Source organism: Pundamilia nyererei, unplaced genomic scaffold (genome assembly GCF_000239375.1).
Source record: "Pundamilia nyererei isolate P.nyererei 1_Seehausen unplaced genomic scaffold, PunNye1.0 scaffold00011, whole genome shotgun sequence".
In the NCBI taxonomy this organism is placed as follows: Eukaryota; Metazoa; Chordata; class Actinopteri; order Cichliformes; family Cichlidae; genus Pundamilia; species Pundamilia nyererei.
Genome location: NW_005187412.1, coordinates 5109517 through 5128941, shown reverse-complemented (window position 1 = coordinate 5128941; position 19425 = coordinate 5109517). Strand labels below are relative to the sequence as shown.

Below are 19425 nucleotides of genomic sequence, written 5' to 3'. Positions count from 1 at the left end.
GGCTGAGTGCCTGTCAAATGGTTGTATTTCACTCCTTTGTCAGGCACAAACCGCACAACACAGCCGGGGAAGTTTCTGGCAAGCTAGCAAGACACAAACAAGCTGAGAGATGCACAACAGTGTTACCAAGATACACAGACTAGAGAAGGATGCCCTCTGTGCTAGTACATCAACTTAGCATTACAGTTATTTGCTGTTCTCAAATTTGGGGAGGAGAAAATTTGGGATAACGGTGTAATTGCTATTCACTCTGTATTTGTTTTTCTGTTTTCGAAACCAGAATGACAGTCTTTGTTTAATCCGCTTATCAAGTTGCTAGTAGCACATTATAGACTGAGGGGATGTGGCTGCGCAGCCATACATGGTACATAAAGATGGACTGTGATCCCACCCACTGGTTTTTAAAGTCCTGTTTTGGAGCTGAGTTGAGCCTTTGCATGGTTGTCATCTTGGTGTTTTAAACCTGGATTTGACAAGTGAGGGGTGGCTCTGACTGTGAAATTGCACATTCATTGACTAATTAAAATCACGTTCATGTCATCAGCCTGAAAAAAAATCATTTTCGGAAACTTCATGAAACCATAACTTAACTCATTCACTGCCATTGACGTCTATAGCCGTCAATGGCAGTGAATGAGTCAATGGGTTTAACTCATTCACTGCCAATGGCTGGCAGTAAATGAGTTAAACGTACATCTGTTATACTGTCTATGCAACCAGGTCTGCACGCATTTGCATAGAAAAGTTGTTTCTCTGGGTGGGGGAGGGTGCGCTTTTTTTGTATCGCAATTGAAAAAAAAAAAAAAGATGTGACACTCAGAGCAAGCTGCCAAACATTAAGTATATTCAAGATATTGCCCATGCTTACTTTGATGCCCAAAATGTAACTGAGATTCTTGTTTAAATTTGTATATATACATATTATAGGTCAATTCTCTTGTTGAACTTGCGGTTTCTTTTCATTGGTTATTAATTAAATTATTAAGAGTAATTTAGATTTTATTACCCCTGAAGTACTGAATTTATCACACCTCTGAGCTAACATGTATCACAGTAAATGGCAGCACATGTCTTCAGGTGAATAGACGATCACTTATATTGAAAGCCACTGTGGGTTATTGTCATTTTTCACCGAAATCTGAATCTGATGTATTTTGTTTCCCTCATATTAAGTCACCTCAGTCCCGTTCACATTACACTCACATTTTCACTTGTGCTGATCTGTGCCAGAGTTTTCATTTTGTGCTCACTGAGTGTTAAAAGGAAAAGGAAAAAGGAGCGAGAATGAAGCAGAGAGGGCGGTTATGGCAGAAAGCTGCAGAGCCTAATGTGAGGGAAACCATTTGGAATGAGAAATGAGCTGAGTGAGAGCCTCGTCTCCTTATCTGTGCATTCCTGTAATGTGTGCATGTGTGGGAAGGGAGGGGTAGGGTGGGAAAACTGATTGTTGTGTGTTCGGTTATTGGCTGAATTCAGAGTTTCAAGTGCTGGATCTGGTTATCATTCCAGTGCTTTGGCTGACAGTTTGTTTCCACCGACACAAAAATAAAGCACAGTAGTGGATGTTTGTGTTCTCTGGATACAGTTCACAGTGGCAAAACAAAGGTTTCACCTCCTGTATGTGTCCTTATGGCACTGAGGATACCATGCTTTATCTCCACTGAAAATATAGATACCTAGATACCTGCATATAGTTTCATGTGATAAACCAAAGACTTCCGATAAACTCACTGTTAAAAAGAAAGAGGTTGACTCGTGAAGCGATTTCCTCTCAAGATGTCAAAGAAATTTGAACCCTTTCTCATGTATAGTTTGACGTTTAGTAGAATAGTTGAATACAGCCTCTAAAGCATGTTCATGCATTGGATTTATGTTCATTGGTACATTCCACACCCATCTGCACACAGAAAAAGAGAACAAAAGAAACTAAAACTGCTCGTTTAAGCAAAACATTGCCCACTCCTTGGATAAAAATCACCAAAGTATAAACTGCTGTCAATGAGGCTGTTTGAAATTTTTAAATATCTAAGAAACTCGCAGCCTAAACTAAACTTAAAATGGAAAGTCAGAATCACAGCAGAAGTTACTGTTGTCCTCTATGACCTCAGCACTTCCTGTCTCCCTAGGCAGAGAACAATTAGTGTGGTTGGGCTGAGATGACTTTGCTGCTGGATAAGCTGCACATGAGATGTTAGCCTAGCCTAGCCTAGCCTAGCCTAGCCTAGCTGTGTGTTTGGGTCAGTGGATAGCAGTGAACAGCCCACTGCACACCAGCTCTGTGGAGCTGCACTGTGGTCAGTGACAATAAGAGGAGCCTGCACCTGACACAGAGCCTCTAATGAAGCAACAACATCACTGCATTCATTGCATTGAGATCTAGATACAAATATAAGCTGCAAATGGACATTATGCTTAAAAAAGATCAATGGAGTCACCAGTATAATCTGGTTAAACGCTAAGAGCTTCTGTATAAATGATCTAGATGAGCAATTTCTTTACAGAGGCTGTAACGCAATTAACTGACAAGATATTCTCTCAAAATCGAATTCAGAATCAGATTTAGTTCAAGCTTTGACTGGTCGTTTCCTAGTTGGCCGACATCCTCAGGGTTAAGACACGGTTGTTTGCATGTATGTTCTGCTTCTTTCATTTGAGTCTTAGCAGTTCTGCAGTTTACTGTAAGAGCCATTCTTGCTGACAAGAGGTGTTATCCATCCATCCATCCATCCATCCATCCTGTTCTGTCTGCTCTCATGAGACGGCAGCGGTAGACTTCATAGAGAAGCGTGGCTCAGATTAACGTTTTAATCCAAAAGCCTGGATTATAGGTTTTGTATTTTATTCCTACCCTCACCATTCTAGCACTGAGTCTGTCAGATCATTTTAGTCAGAGGTGTGTGCGTGTGTGTGCGTGAATGGTTTTATTTTTTGTGACTGTGTATCTTGAGTGTTGCTTTAAGGAGAGTCCTGATGGGGAGTTTTTCCCCTCTCTCTCCAAGGAGCTGTGTGACAGAGTAGAGCTGCTATTTGAAACTAATTATCTCAAGCATATTTGAACATGTCAGCACAACCGTACATCATTGCTGACTGAGGCTCTGCATCATCGTCATCGCCGTCATTGTCATCTGCCTATTGGCTACAAGCGCTCATCCGCGCGCCCTCTCTCCTCCCATCATAGTAACGACCTGCCTTTAAATTTGCTGCTGCTGAATTCATCTGTTTACCGCTGAAGGTGACGGGAGTCATTTTCTTGCGGTTGTTGTTAAATGTGTTCTTCGTGGAGCTGCACAGTAGACATTAATCTGAAAGACAGGATGTAAAAGCATACCACTAAGGCTTACACATCGCATTTGTTTGCTGTTGAGTGCATGCCCTCCGGAAAGAGCGTGTGTGTCTCTAATTAAGTGTTGTTTGAGTGTACTGCTGCCTCACTCTTTCCTTTGGGTCTATTAAGACGGGAGATATGGTTTCCATGGATATAAATGCCCCAGTGAAGGACTGAGTTTTTTTTAGTAAAGGGTAGTGATACTGTCAGAGTCACCAGTCTATTCATCTTAATATCATTCTCTATTGTACCTGATGCATTGATGAATTGGTTGAACATTGGTATCAGCCTATGATCAAATAAAGATGACAGATGGTAATTGCTAGCAGCTGATTTTTATCTGTTGTGTTGTATATTTAAAAAGAGACGTTAGGTGTTTTTTAAAAAAGGAATATTTATTGGCTTCGCTAGTCGAGAAAGAAAATTGAATGAGAACAAAATGAAACGTAGAAATGCTGCTGTTAGCCAACTTTGTACTTTCAACAGCAGTATCAGCTAAGAAGATTGCATCAGTGCATCCCATCTACTCCTCTTCAATCTACATATGCTTACATGAGTAACTTTTTCTTTCTGTAGTACAATTGAGCAGGTTGGCAACAGGGTCAGCTAGTAACAGCAATGTGACCCTGGTATATTTGACTAAGATCACATTGAGATAAATAGCCTCCTGGTCATCATGCGGTGGCCACTCCCCCTCTAACGTTCCGTCCCTGTGAGCTGTGAGGTTTCATGTTATGAGATAACGCTATGCACAGAATAGTTTTTAATAGTTTGCACAGAGATTTCTCTGGAAGCTGGAGCTATTTCCTGCAAACAGGAAATGGAGTGTTTTCCTGTGGGTGCTGTGGCTGTGCTTGCCTACATCCTGCCTCAGGCTATCAGAGAGGAGCAGGCACAGTGACCTAAACCTTTGCAGGAATTTGCTTCACACTTGTCGGCATCTCGACACTGGCTTTCGCTTGCCTGCAGTTCAGTATTTCTCTCTGTGCCGCTGAATAACTTAATGTGAATAATGAGTGGCTCTCACTTTGTGGCAGAAAGGTCAGTGCTGACCAAATCTTTCATCTTTCATCTTTTCTTCTTTACTCATCCCACATTTTCACCCCGTGGGTTGCTGTCAAAAACGGCACCTTGGACTTTGATACGCCTTCTTTATAAAACATTCCTGTGCTTCAAATGAAGGGAGGTGGTGAGTAATGGGTTGCTGGAGAACAGTTTCATTGGTAAAAACTGATAAAGAGCTTGTGTTGTTCTCCTTGAAAACCTCCCCTTAGCCCATGGCATTACTCATAAGATGACCTCATGGTCACCTTCTGCTTTGTCAGGATCCTTTCATGCTAATAACTGGATTAAGTGAGTAAAGGTGATAGATAATTAAGCCTGTGTTGTATATGTTGTTGTTTTTTCTTACTATTTTGTAGTCAGTGCCACCACCTGGGGGTATGAGACCAAGTTTTTGCATTAGTGGATGTTTCCAGATGAATGCTTGAATTTGTTTGCACAGAATAGATGGGTGTGTAGTACACATATTTTTAATGCGCTGACATTGTGCACACAGTTTGTGTAGATTATCTGTAAACGTGCACACATTTGAAGACTACAGGAACTGAAATTCACATGATGAAAACTTCCACGCATGCTCTGGACACTATTTATCATTTCTCTCTGCAGCAGGTTATTATTGTCCTTTTCATCATTCATTTCATTCCAGTCGGTTCATCAGTTTGACCCAAAGAACCGGATTAGTCTGTGTCTTTGAAGAGCCTGAGTGAGCTGTTATCATCTGTACTGGACTGCGTGTTGTGGTGAGCCAGGCAGGGCCAAGTAAGTCTGGCTGTAGCTTGAACAAAGAGGCCCTTAGTGTTAGATCATGGCTGGTGGGTGTGTGTTTGTCCGTGTGTACGGACAAGTACACATGTGTGTAGTTTGATGGCTGCTCTTTGTTTCTCAGCCCTAGGCCTCACTGGCCAGGGCTCAAGCCTGACTAATATGGCTGTATAAATACACTAGGCTGCCGTCAGTTTGTGCAACATCAAGCGCGCCATTGTTTCACACAGCTCTGCGACTTCAGAGATAATCCTCATCGTTTGTTCCTGTGTGTATTTTTAATATTGTTTTGCTCCAGAAAACGAGACACACTTGTGTTCATATTTGTTTTGGCCCCACGTGTTCGCTGATCTTTTTTGCATGATCGAGAACATTACTGTAATAAAACATGAGCTCACCGAATTACCTTTTGACACTGAGCTTGGGTTTGATAAAATCTTTTCCACACAGAAAATTCCCGTCTGTGTTTATTTGTTCTACACAAAGTGAGAGCACACTTGCCTCCCGTATCCAAAGACCAATTAATTAGCACTTTTGAGCCTGTGTTTGTTATTCTTTTGATGTCTCTTAATAGATCCTTTGTTTTAAATATGCTAGTTATTTTCCTCATGGAGTGCTTTCATTTACCCTTATCCCAGTTTTCCTTAAGCTTCACTGCTGCCTGCTTTCCATCCTACTTATATCTCAGACTCAATCAGCAAGGCTGTTAATCGGGACTTCATATTACAGTGTTTAATTACCGCAGTAATCTCATCTGAGAGGCCTAGCTGTAGTTCCAATAGGGTAAAAGTTAGAAGTAGACTAAGAGGATGACACAGTCTCTCTTCTTGACCATCTTTAATGTAAACTTTGTGTTTATAATAAACACAGTATTTCTTATGTGGCATATGTCACTAGGGAACCTCCTTTTAGTCTTAGAAACATCAGTAAAGACAGCGTTGTTACGCTTAAATCCAAATTAAGTAGTACGGCCAATTAATTTTTAAAAAAAATTTCAGGCGTTATGATGTGATTGGAGGTTCAGCTGACATCTTACACATGTGCAGTTCAATCGAAAAGCACGCTTTCTCTCATACCGCCTCCACTCAATAAGTTAATTAAATCCAGGCCATTATCTGTAAGTTTCCCATTTTTCTTATGAGTCTTGTAATTAACCTATTGCCCCTCATGGCTCATACACTCAGTACTAACTGTACGCCCTCCCTAGCACGGCTTGACATCATCGTGTGAGCGCTGTAGGTTTGGATGTGTGGGATGCTTCAATGTTCAAAGCACTTAGTTTTGATGGAGCAAAATGAGTTTCATCCCATTTCTTTTTGTTTTCTGAACACATTCAGCTCAGTGTTGTGCGCATGTGCGTGCGTGTGAGTGTGTGTGTGCGAGTGTGTGTGTGCGTGAGGAACAAACGGGAACTCTTCTCTCAGGAATCACATGCCTATGGTTTAATGTACAATATTATGACTGTCAATGCCATATATTGAATCTATATGCAGCCAGCAGTCACACCCTCCTGCTGCTCCTCTCTCTCCCTGCCTATCAGTGCAACCCACAGTTAAAAAAACAAGGCTGCCTGACCGCCTGGTCATATGACCCCAGCACATTGTTGTTTTTTTATAGTGTAGCCCCACTCTGCCTGTCTGCCTGGACGGTTGGCTGAATGAATGGATGAATGGATGGACGGATATGTCACAAAAAACTTTACAGGAATGGATGTGTTTAGGAATGTCATTGGGGGTGCTTTAGTTAAATGGGTCAGGTCCCCACACACTATAGAAGTGTTTCTGTGGGAATCATACTGGCTGACAGGAGGGGAAGGAGGGATTTTGGGGGGTGGTAATAGGGGGATGCCCAAGCCCTCCGCTCCAATTATGGACATAAATAACATACACACAGAGCTTCAATGGAAATTGGGATCAAGGGGTTAACTGTATTCTAAAGATTCAAGCCAAGTAATTCATTGGCATCGAGTTCAGAGGAGTAAATGGAAATGACTGACCACAAACCCAGTAATAGCAGCAGAGGCTAGTGATTACAGAAACACCCTGCTATTATTTTAAGTACTTAAACATGCAATTTTTACACATTTAGTTGGAGTTGTTTATCAGTAAGATTAATCAGCAAATATTCTGCACGCGTAAAAATGTTCAGGCTTGCTAGAAGCCTGAGCCCAAATATAACTTTTGGTTATTTGAAAGGCTCTTCTGGTCTCCTCCTTTTACCAGGTTGATTCTTTTCATTTGATTTCAGCAAATGAAGGTATCTAGGATCTTGCATCCATCTTCTGGTTTCTTCGTGTTTAGCTACACTATTATGTGAGACATGTCAGCAAACACCAGACACTGACTGTTGGTCACATGCAGTTGGCACCTCCTGTAAGCTGTATATTTAGGATAAGGGACGGTGATGACAGTAATGACCATGATGATGTCGAAGATGATGGGTGAGATGGTTTGAGGATTAGGTGATAATGAAGGGGTGCTGCAGTGGGATTATCACGATGACAGGGTGGACAGATGACATGGTGTGTTGTTTTTTTTTGTTTTTGTTTTTTTTAAGGAAGATTAAAGAAGGTGTAGTAAATAAGCACCCTTCAACATGCAGTGGTGTGGGTTGAGTGGTTTTTTTTTGCTGTTTACTTTCACAGTGGACTGTACTGAGCACTCTGCCACAGACAGCTGTACCATCACTCCCTGCAGGCAGGCAGACATGACAGCAGTGTTGCTTCATCAGCTGGAGGAAGGCTGTAATTTAAAACTAGATCCATAGCATTGTGGGAGTTTAAATAAACAGTGATGTTTGATAAACAAACTGAAGACTATCTGTTTGACCCAATAATAGCAGGAATGTTGCAAGCTAATATTTTATTAGTTCAAAGGCATTATTTATCCCATTATTCATGTGGATATTTCATATGAAACATTGTAAAAGTAAAAGAAAAGCCTGTATTTAAAGGGGGAAAAGAGGGGGAAAATTATGATATAACTTTCTAAGTAAAGGCAGAATGTGCCTGCCTGGAATCAGTTTAATCCAACACAGCAGCACAAATGAGCAGCTAAATATCTTGGTTGTTTTGGCTCTCCGAGTTAACCCAGCCAGGAATAATATAGGAATGCTCACTCAATCTTTGAGGCCTCAGTTAGTCTCTGCCAGCGCTTTATGAATGACAGCAGCATGAGTAATCTTTTCACATGCAGACTTTTGGTACTCCAGGACGTAGTCATGCAAATAAGCAAGAGAGGTTACCTTGCTGGTAACCAAACAACCACGCCGTCTACTGAAAGGGAACAGAATATGGAAATGTTATTTGTAGCTGCAGTTTAGCCCTCTATAGTTGTATATTTAAAATCCATTAGATGTTGTCATTAGTTTATCTGAGTGAGATAATGTCACACTCGGGCCACATTCACCCATTTGCACACATTTTCATGCAGTTTTTATCTGTTTTGCACAAACTCGTGCATTGATGGATGCGTCAGGGTCAGTTTGAGGTTTACTTTTTTTTTTCTTTTCCCCAAAGATGCTTTCACAGTAGCTAGCGATTTATAGAAATATGTTTGTTTTTTAATTTATCAATTTGCATTTGAGTGTACACATGTAACTCACTAAAAAACTGCAGGACTGATCCTTTCTCTCTCATCTCTTGCTTTGCAGAGTGCGGCGATGGAGGAAACCGTCATATGGGAACAGCACACAGTTACCCTTCACAGGGTAAGTGTTTACAGTTCTTTAATCCACTCTTCCCTTTCTCCTCTTTTGTCATTCTCCCTCTCTGCCTGTCTCTGACACCCAGATCCTGTAGTATGTCTTCTGTGTTTTTCACTTTTCCCTCCCTGCTGCTTTCTGTCCTCTGCCTGTCCATGTCTGTTTCTCTCTGCTGAGTCGCCCAGCTGTAGCTGCAGGATGTGCGGTAGTGAAACAATAGTCAAGGAATCCAGATGGCAGGAAACAAAGCAAAGGAAGACAAAAATCAGCATCCACTTCCTTGCTACTTCATTTCACTTCCTTCCTGCTGGCGATATGCTCTTCTCTTTAACACAGCACTAGAGAGCCTTTTTGTATGTGCTTTTTGTCCTGTAATTATGCTCAATTGCACCACCTAACCTCTGCAGCTATTGTCAGATTGATGAATCACTGACTCGCCACTCTGGTGCAATTCACATCGTCAGGCTAACTGTCAAGCTATCAAAGAGATAGAAGAGTGTACTCTCTGTAGGCTTAATGTCTGAATGTACTTTGCTTCGAGACCTGAAACTCTTGTTAGTTGATACTGTTGTGTCGTGAGATTGTCTTGAGCACCTGTCTAGACTGCCCTGCTTGCTGTAATCTAATTAGTGGTGGCTTTATTGAGACTGAAGGAGTGGCCCAGTGCAATCTGTGGTTCTCAGCTTTGCAGTTCTCCTGTATTGTTGTGGTTGTAAGATTAGCTGTTTGCATCACATATCAAGATCTGTTGATGTGAAGGCAGGAACAGAGCTCTGTGCTACAGTTTTTGCAGATAATTGTCTGAAGATCGGCTGTTAGCAGATCAGAACAATACTAACCCAGCTTTTCTCCTTTGCCAGTTTGATCAACATCGCAGAAGCTTACCTAAGTTGTCAGATGTTTACAGCATTACAGTTACAATGCATTTACCATTTGTCTTATTAGTCAGCTGTGGTTTATATTTGTCTTCGTATAGGCCCCAGGATTTGGGTTTGGCATTGCAATCTCGGGTGGGCGAGACAACCCTCATTTCCAGAGTGGTGAAACATCTATTGTAATATCGGATGTGCTGAAAGGAGGTCCTGCAGAGGGTCTGCTACAGTAAGTGTTGACTGTATTTCCTTTATTTCATTGGGAGTAATATTTTAAGCAGCATTACACGTAAGCTGCCCTAATATACGTAATGCTGACTCATTTTTCTGCACTGTTAATTATTTTCTATTTATTTATTTTTTCAGAGAAAATGATCGAGTAGTAATGGTCAATGCAGTCTCTATGGACAATGTAGAGCATGCCTATGCTGTTCAACAACTTCGAAAGAGTGGCAAAAATGCAAAGATAGTAAGTACAACGCTATAAATATATAGCATGAGTCAGGGCTAAGTACTGCATGGTCAGAGAGCTAGGGACTAACAGGCTTTTAACATCGTAAATGTTCTCTCTTTCAAGACTATTCGCAGAAAAAGGAAAGTACAAATCCCAGCGTCACGGCATGGGGACAGGGAGACGATGTCTGAGCACGAGGAGGAGGACAGCGATGAGGCCGATGCTTACGATCACCGCAGTGGACGCGGTGGACAAAGTGCCTATGCAGGTGCAAGCGGAGGCACGGGCACTGGCAGGCGTCACGATCGGGAGCGTAGCAGCAGCGGGAGGCGGGATGCCTCACGGGAGAGAAGCATCTCACCACGCTCCGATCGCCGATCACAAGCCTCTTCTGCTCCACCCAGGCCCTCCAAGGTCACTCTTGTCAAGTCCCGCAAAAACGAAGGTGGGTAATGTGTCACCAATCAAAAAGAGTGACTGCTTGTTTTGTGAATTCATCCAATTTACATAAAAGTCAAATTATTGAATGCGCACGTTTCTCATTTACTGATATTCACAGTAAGGTCGATCACATTTTTAATTACCTGCTAACTTTATTTGAACCAAGTGATCGGTAACTGTCTTGTAGTGTAACTTTGTTATGCTTAATCACCCTTGAAACCAGAATATGGACTGCGGCTGGCCAGCCATATCTTTGTGAAGGACATCTCTCCGGAGAGCCTTGCAGCCAGAGATGGAAACATTCAGGAGGGAGATGTTGTACTGAAGGTGAGAGGAAAGACGAGCAGATTTGTTTTCAAAGTGGTTAAAGCACAATAACTGGGAAATCAACTGGTCAAAAAATGTAATCTCATTTAACAGTAGTAGAGTAGAGCGTTTATCAGACGCCCTTTTTACTTGAAGTTCTTACAATTGTGCCCTTGTAGTTGGCGATCTGCTGAAAGTGGCTTTCAGAATGAGGTCACAGTTCATTACTATTCAGACTCACCAGCAGAAATACAAGACATTGCATTATTCCTTTAATTTTTTTCCCTATTCATTCAGACTTTGAATAGATAAATCCCCCTTCTTCCCAAACAAATGCCTGTTGAAATCCAGTTTAATGTTTCAGTTTTACTGAAGAGAAGTTGAATCGTTTTCTAGTTGAAACCTGATCACAGGACAAAGTATTACATAAAATAATGTGTGTATATATAGAATAGTTTTGTTTTAATATGTGTAGTCTTGGCTTATTTTCACTCTCTGTGCTTGTGACCGCACCCTCTGTGTATTATAAACACATTAAATATGTTTATAGCTTCCTCTTCTTATAGGCTGTGCTCCTAACTTTTACTCTCATTAGTTTGTTATCACAGCACACTGTAGGCTCCACAGAAAAACTGCAAAGAGGATATTATGTACGTTTACCTCTTGTGCTGACTTGTTCCTCTTCCTCTGGCAGATTAACGGCACAGTTACAGAGAACCTATCACTGATAGATGCCAAGAAGCTGATTGAGAGGTCAAAGGGCAAGCTGAAGATGGTAGTGCAGAGAGACGAGCGGGCCACGCTGCTCAATATTCCTGACCTTGACGACAGCATCCCATCAGCCAATAACTCAGACAGAGATGGTGAGACAACAAACGCGTACTCGTGGATTGCAGCTACCATTTGATTACACAACTTGTGTGACGGTGTTTTTTCCAAGAGATGTGATTTATTTTAATGACTGCGATGTCAAGAAGACGGGTTTATTTATAGAGCGCATTTCAAAACATCTCTAAAACTACAATGAGAAACAGAGAACTGATCCTCGCAGATCATTCCACTCTTAACTAAAATAACCTGTTTTTATTGTTGTTCCAAATCTCAAATGTCGATTTCTTTCTTTTTTTTGTTGTTATCGATAAAACCGTAATACATACTTCAACTCATCTTTCACAGACATTTCAGAGATACATTCACTGACATCCGATCATTCCAATCGATCCCATGGGAGAGGAACTCGATCCCGTTCGCCTGACAGGGTTGAAACATCCGAGCATCTCCGCCACTCACCACGGCAGATCAGCAATGGCAGGTAGGACACACACACACACCTCTGACAACTATTCTGGTTACAAGGCACACTGTCACCCACCCTCTTCGACCTCATATATCTTGCTCAAGACATAACATACATAAACCATCACAGTCCCTCTGAAACCATCAATAATTTCCAGTAATGGATTTCTCTGGGAAAGAGCTGAGGAAGGAAGTAGGGATTGATCTGCTGGCAGATTAATGCCTTGCTTTTAAAGTATACTAGACTGTTTAATATTAAACACAAACCTGATTTTGAACCTTGCTGGAATAACTCTTTTAAGTAGCCTCACCACTGAACCTTTAAAGTGGAGTATATACGAATAATAACGCACGCTTTTAATGATTATAGTCCAATTAATAAAAACGATTTGCACACATTATGTGTTGTTCTTTTTTTTATCACTTTACTGTCTGTTTGTCTTACTTTCTCTTACTGCCTGTTGCATCTTTCAATATGTTGTCAGTCTTTACTGTCATTTAGATTGCATAAGTTTTTGCAGCTGGTTTATAGATGGATAAAGATGGCTAACACATGACAGTCTCAGTGGGTGTGGAACTTGGGCATTGAGTGGAATGAGGTAATTAGCTTTTCAAGACTTTAATCCAGTTAATTAAACAGGAATGGGTGGTGAAACAGGAATGGTAATGTTAAGAAAGAGACCCATTTTGCAATGAGAACACGTTACTGGTTTGTTAATGTGGTCCACAGTAAAAGTCTAACTGTGAAGTAGGGGTGTTGAATCAGGGCCCTCCAGCACTTGTTCCAGACTGAACTACTGTTTCATATCAAAACTCCTTTGGTTGCAGATACAGTGGGCTGAGATACAAACTAAAAATGCTACAGAGACCGTATTTGTAGCTAGATAGACAAGAGGTTAGGGCTGCTCGATTATGGCAAAAATGATAATCACGATTATTTTCACTGAAATTGAGATCTCGATTATTTGACAATATTTATTTAACAATAACAATGTATTGAATAATGACTTTAAAGATTGTCAAAAAATAATATAAAATAGTGCGAAAATACTGATAACAGTGCAAATGTTTGCAATATAAGAAATAAATGAAAAATGTAAACATCTATGTTTAGTGAACTTTGCAGTGTTGCTCTGTGGTGCAGCTACTACACCATAGCAAAGTTTACACACTGTGTCTACTTGATCCACGTCTGACTCCGCGAACCCATAATGTTTCCACACCACTGAAGTTTTTTTTTTTTCTTTTTCTTCAACGGCAGTCACTCTCCTCTCCAAATAACTTCTGCTTAGCTTTCCGAGCTTCCCTCGGATCCTGTTAATTGTTGTGACAGGTGTTCGAAATGCAGAGAGGTGCGCTCGATTTGCCACACGGAGCAGCGCGAGAGTAAAGCACGAGGGCGGGGCTAATAATCGGCTCAGTCATTTTTAATGATGGTTGAAAGCCCAGATCGTAAACGAGATTAAAATTCGATTAATTGAGCAGCCCTACTAGAGGTTCTTGTCATTGTTACATTCGATGCTAATTAACTTCATCTTTTGATGTTTGTGTTTTTTGAGATTTTTGAGAGGCAAATAAAAAAGGGTAAATTCCTCAAATCTCAATGGGGTAAAAAAACCAAAAGGCCAATAAAAACTTGCCTTATTGAGATGGTTGTTGAGAGGTTCGCAAGGTGTTCCTGATGCTCTTGCTTGTGTAACTGTCTGGTGTATCACGCTGTGCCAGACTGAGTGACCCTGCATCAGGATGAGTGCAGGTTCGCCTTTGCTTTGACCACACTCGTCCACATGTTGTGTTTTGAACTCTTATCCCTCTGTTATCAGAGTATATACACACAAAATGTTGTATGTCAAAGTCAAAGACACATTATATTTATCATGCATCCATTTGTGTAACGGGTGAATCTGATAAGCATGGAGATAAGGAGGAGTTTCACCTGCTTCTCATGTGGCTGGGATTTATCAAGTGAGCGAGTCTGACTGTCACCGCATGGTGATGTAAGGGAATGTTTTTAGGAGCGGTGAAAGGAATTTGACATACTTCCCACAGTGCTTTGGCCCAGACGAGATGGTTTGTTGAATCTGATTGGCGTGCAGCGCAGGCATTGTTTTCTCTAGGGCGCAACGCTGGTCCAGGCTTTGTGTGTCCAACAGATCATCAAAAAACAGCCCTTCATTAAGCGTCTCTCTGTGAGCTCGAGTAAAAGTTGTGCACAGGCAAAGGGCTCCCAGTGTTGACTGTCAAGGAATTAAGATCAAATCCCTTAATTGATAATGGTTGAACTTGCAGATGCACATATGTGAGTAATTATTGTTTTCTTCTTAAAATATTGTTGTGCATGATTATTTGATTTCTAAATACTTTGTTTTTCTGAAATGCATCTAGTCAGTGTTTCTGAGTGAATTTCTTTTTCTTTCTGCAAATATTCTGAGGCTTGTTAGTTATAGATAAAGGGATTGTTGTTCAGTCTGCCTGTGCAGCCACTTCTCTCCTGTTTCTTCACTTTTTCTGCATCTGCCTTCCTTGCTGTTATTTTGCCTGTACCCATACTATAAAATGTGTAAGTGAGGGGGTTGAACAGAGGGTTCTGTCAAATGGTGTTTGTCAGTGTGACGCCTTTTTTAGCACCATTCTGCGGCAAGGAGCAGCAGAGATTTAGGCCACTCCACTCTCTCTCTCCCTCTCTGTCCCTTGCTCTTGCTCAGTTTGTCTCTTTTCTTTTCCTCCTTCTTCTCACACTCTTCATTCATCCATTCATTAAATGCACTCCGCGTTTCTCTTTCTCCAATTACAGTTATGTTATTTATCCTCGGGGAGATTTAATTGCACTGAAGGAGTACATTTGTGATACTGAATTGTCGTGACAACTGCTGGGCAAATTTGTGGGACTAGAAAAGGCCAAACTGTGGTGGAAACTATTGCAAATAAGTGCCGCATGCTGCACTTACTTTATGCATCAGTCATTTGTGTGTGTATGGATGTGCATGCCTCATTGTTGTATGCGCATTAATGACTGCAGTGTGCATTTTATTTTATTGTTTTGTGGGGGGTTTGTACTATGAGTGATAAACTGAAAGGGCAGGAATCAGCAGAGCTGTGTAGTCTGAGCTGCCGGTGCAGCCTGCACCTTCATGTTCTTGTACAAAAGCTTCTGAATACAGCTCAAGTACTGAGCCAGCAGTCAGTCATGTGATCAGATTGGAATTCAACCATTGTTTTTAAGCAGCAGAGGCCTTTCCACCCTCTTGGACATGACTTGCTAGACTTGCGCACACACACAGTTTTCCCTTATTTATTTTACCCAGGTTAAACAGGAACTGGGACTGAAACGTATCCCAACTAAAGAGTTTACACTGGGAGATTCAGTCGGTTCTCTCTTCGTGCCTGCCTGTGTAGTCTATAAAGTGTGAATTTATATTCTTGGAATCTGGTTTGCCACCTACGTACTGCACAGACCATGTGAAAAAGGAAGAAAGAAAATGCTTCACTGCAAAGAACACACAACTTTGAATCACTAGCAGATGTGCGGGACAGAGCCACACATCCTTGTTTTAATTGCTTATTGTCTATTCATTAAATACTTTTGTCCACGTGCCCTTATGACGTAATCTACTGTTCATGCTATTTCCTTCTAGGTTCATTTAGTGTGTGTGTGTGTGTGTGTGTGTGTGTCTCTTTTCCTTGTAATGTCAGCACAGGATGAAACTACCACCAGTCAAAACATGAAGTCATTCTTAAACACACTAGTAGAAAAGAAAAAAAACAAACAATGTTACTGTGATTTAAGAAATTCATTAACATGTCAAAACTGCTGCCTTTAAATTCTCCTGCTTATAGTTTTAATTGTCCATGAGTACTAAATTCACATTTTTATTATAATTATTTATTTATTCATTTTTTTCATTTCAGCCATCGAAGTCGAGATGAGGATCGCATATCCAAACCGGGGTCCATGTCCACACCAGTCAAAAACTCTGATGATGTCCTGTCACAGGCCAGTGACCAAGCCAGCTCCAGAGATGACAAACAGTTACCCCCACTGCCTGGTAAAAAAGCCTGACATCGTCATCATTATCACCACCATCATTATCGTTAGCGTTAGTAGTGTGTTCTCTCGTGTTTGTGTCTTTCACCACCTTATATAGTTCTCTCTGTTGGAACCTTTAACGCAGTGAAGTACAGTTTAAGTCTTAAGGCAGACAGATATTAACTGAAGCTGAAAACAGACTGCTGCCATGGCACATCATATGAAACATGTCAAGTGCCGCCCTTAGCGTAAATAGGAGGGGTTGTTCTGCAGAACGTCAACACGAAGGGCACACACAGCATTATATGTCTACTTTGTTCCTCTCTTTCCCATCACAGCAGATAGAACCAGGTTCGGGCGTCTGTCTGAGATTTCTTCCTTCCTGTTAAAAGGGAGGTTTTCCCTCCCTCTGTCATCACCATGTGGTTGCTCATAGGGGGGGTCATCAAATTAAATACAAGTACTGTTCAACGTATTAAAGTAACCGTGACAGTTTGGGCAAAAAGTAACATGTAATATATAAAACATCAGATGCTTTAATTTTTAAGGGTGGTTTCACTTTATCTCCCACTTGGCCGTCTCATTCATACAGTGTGTTTGTGTTTATGCCAGAACCAAAGCCAGTTTATGCACAGCCTGGTCAGCCTGACGTGGACCTGCCTGTCAGCCCATCTGATGCCCCTGTACCCAGTGCTGCACACGATGACAGCATTCTCAGGTAAATATTCTTGATGTGGTGTCTTCCAAATTGAGTGCAGTGTATATACTCTGTAGATAAAATATTACGAGTGTGTGAGAGTCCTTTAAAAAAAAAAAAAAAAAAAAAAAAGTATTAAAAAAACAAAACACGAATAAAGCTTCGTGCCACTTGTTCAAATTGTAGTTCTGATTCAGGCAGAAACTCTGCTTTGACTCTGTTGTTATAACCTGTCATATTTGCTTGAATAACTGGCCGTGTTTTTTTTGTGTGTCTCTTAGAATGATTGCTAATCTTTTTACTTAACTCTGTGTGTCCACCTGTGTTTTCCCGCAGACCAAGTATGAAGCTGGTCAAGTTCAAGAAGGGAGAGAGTGTCGGTCTGAGGTTAGCAGGCGGAAACGATGTGGGAATTTTTGTGGCAGGAGTTTTGGAAGACAGCCCTGCAGCCAAGGAGGGGCTGGAAGAGGGAGACCAGATTCTCAGGGTAAGATGTGTTGATAAATTAGGAGAACCCTATTTTTTTTTTGCTTAAGAAACCTGACATTTTGTCTATGCACTGTACCAGATTTCGGATGCGAGAACGTGTTGCTGCAGTTGACTGGTTCAAAAGAAAAAAAAAGATAAAGATTAGACAGATCTCTTCATTTCATGCCATGTAACTGCCCTGTACGGTCTTGGTATTACGTAGCTTGTAAGATGATTATAAAATATTCTTTTCATTTATGTTTTTGTCCTAACTGTCGCTATTTTTGTCACGTCACATGTTCGAGAGTGAAAAGAACATCTGGTGTTGTTAAAATAGGCGAGCCATAGCGGCTAACACTAACTTAGATAATATGTAGCAAAACTATGTAATCCGTGGCCACAATAGATTTGCTTTTGCACAGAGACCTTGGGAATACAGTACAATGTACCCATCAGTCAGTGAGTCATTCTTAGGCCCTGCTTCATGTCAAAACTCCCCTTGTTTCCAATGTGAAGACACAATAGGGGTCGTTCTCGCATTCTGACCTCGGAACAGTCGACTGCCTGTTTCACTGAACACTAGAGTAACATTGTGGATGAGATGATGGAAACCCTCTTGATGTCAGAGTTGGATTTATTCTGACATGTTTATACAGCAGCAAGACACCTGCTGTGAAGCCACACAGTTTAACTTGTCAATTTAGCACAAGCTGGGGGGAATTGAGACTAACATTTAGAAACTGTTTACCTATTTAACCATTTTGCTATCTTCTTCTCTTAATGAACAAACAGTGTCTTCTATTCCTCCCACTCTACACTGTAGACCTCTTTTGTGCCTGTGTTCTCCCTGCTGTACAAACAGATCTTAGAGACTTCCAGGACATTGTTTCCAATCTTTGGTGGTTTCCCCTCGGTCATGGTGTGCTAGCTGGAGATAAAGACGTCAAGCCCTTCTGTTTCTGAGAAGAATAAAGGTGTCTTTCTGTGGTTCAGTGACTCAGTCCATGTGTTTCTGGTTCCCCTGCTGCCCCTCAAGCAGAGTCAATAAACAGTAGCTATTGTTTTAAGGGCAGCAGCAGGAGAAGAGGGGGTGGCTGCTCTGTTAAAAGCTTTCCTTTCTTCTGTTCCTTTTTATCCCCTAAGAAATCAGATGAGTTGTAGTCAACAAATAAAGTTGCTGAGGCAACTGTGTAACCAAGTAAACTTAAATCCAGTAGCTTTCAGCAGCTCTTATGAGCGTTTAACAGCCATTATTAAAAATAATATTAGCCTTGAGTTGGCTTGTGCTGTTTGTCGTTCATTAAGTTCATTTCTTCTGCCTCTGCAGGTGAACAATGTGGACTTTGCTAACATCATCCGGGAAGAGGCTGTGCTTTTTCTGCTCGATCTTCCAAAAGGAGATGACGTTACTATTCTGGCTCAGAAGAAAAAGGATGGTAAGGGATGATGGCGTCGAGTAGCGTTTTGTATTGTAAACATGAAAGAATGTACGTCAAAACTAATCCTCTGTGTTATTATCTGCTTTGGCTTCAGTGTATCGAAGGATAGTGGAATCTGATGTGGGCGACTCCTTCTACATTCGAACGCATTTTGAATATGAAAAAGAGTCACCATATGGGCTGAGCTTTAACAAGGGAGAGGTTTTCCGTGTGGTAGACACACTCTATAACGGCAAATTAGGCTCCTGGCTCGCTATCCGTATCGGCAAGAACCACCAGGAAGTGGAAAGAGGCATAATCCCCAACAAGAATAGGTAAAAGATGTTTCATGGCACACATACAGTTGGTTCTGGCATTTGATGAGTGGGCTAACAATGCAGGTAGAGGAATTAAAGCAATATAAATCTGAAGAATTAATTTTATGATCTACTGTATTTCACAGATTTATCACAATTTATGATTAAATGATCATATCAGCCCCACCAATGATGACCTGGGCCTGCTGACTTGCTCAGCTTAACTCAGATGGTTGGTTAGCTGTACAAACAGGGCTTTTAATGACGCAGACACC

General features: G+C 41.2%; 1 protein-coding gene across 4 annotated transcripts in view; it reads left to right on the top strand.

The window, feature by feature from the left end:
* Positions 1 to 19425, top strand: part of tjp1a (tight junction protein 1a) — a 100704-nt gene that overhangs the window by 63192 nt on the left and 18087 nt on the right. For all 4 annotated transcript variants that reach the window (XM_005724289.2, XM_005724288.2, XM_005724290.1 and 1 more), the window contains 12 exons: positions 8804 to 8860; positions 9831 to 9955; positions 10093 to 10195; positions 10304 to 10625; positions 10845 to 10948; positions 11622 to 11790; positions 12104 to 12239; positions 16133 to 16269; positions 16863 to 16968; positions 17284 to 17434; positions 18743 to 18851; positions 18949 to 19168. In XM_005724289.2, coding sequence (XP_005724346.1) covers positions 8804 to 8860; positions 9831 to 9955; positions 10093 to 10195; positions 10304 to 10625; positions 10845 to 10948; positions 11622 to 11790; positions 12104 to 12239; positions 16133 to 16269; positions 16863 to 16968; positions 17284 to 17434; positions 18743 to 18851; positions 18949 to 19168 — 1739 coding nt within the window. The remainder of the gene's footprint in view (positions 1 to 8803; positions 8861 to 9830; positions 9956 to 10092; positions 10196 to 10303; positions 10626 to 10844; positions 10949 to 11621; positions 11791 to 12103; positions 12240 to 16132; positions 16270 to 16862; positions 16969 to 17283; positions 17435 to 18742; positions 18852 to 18948; positions 19169 to 19425) is intronic.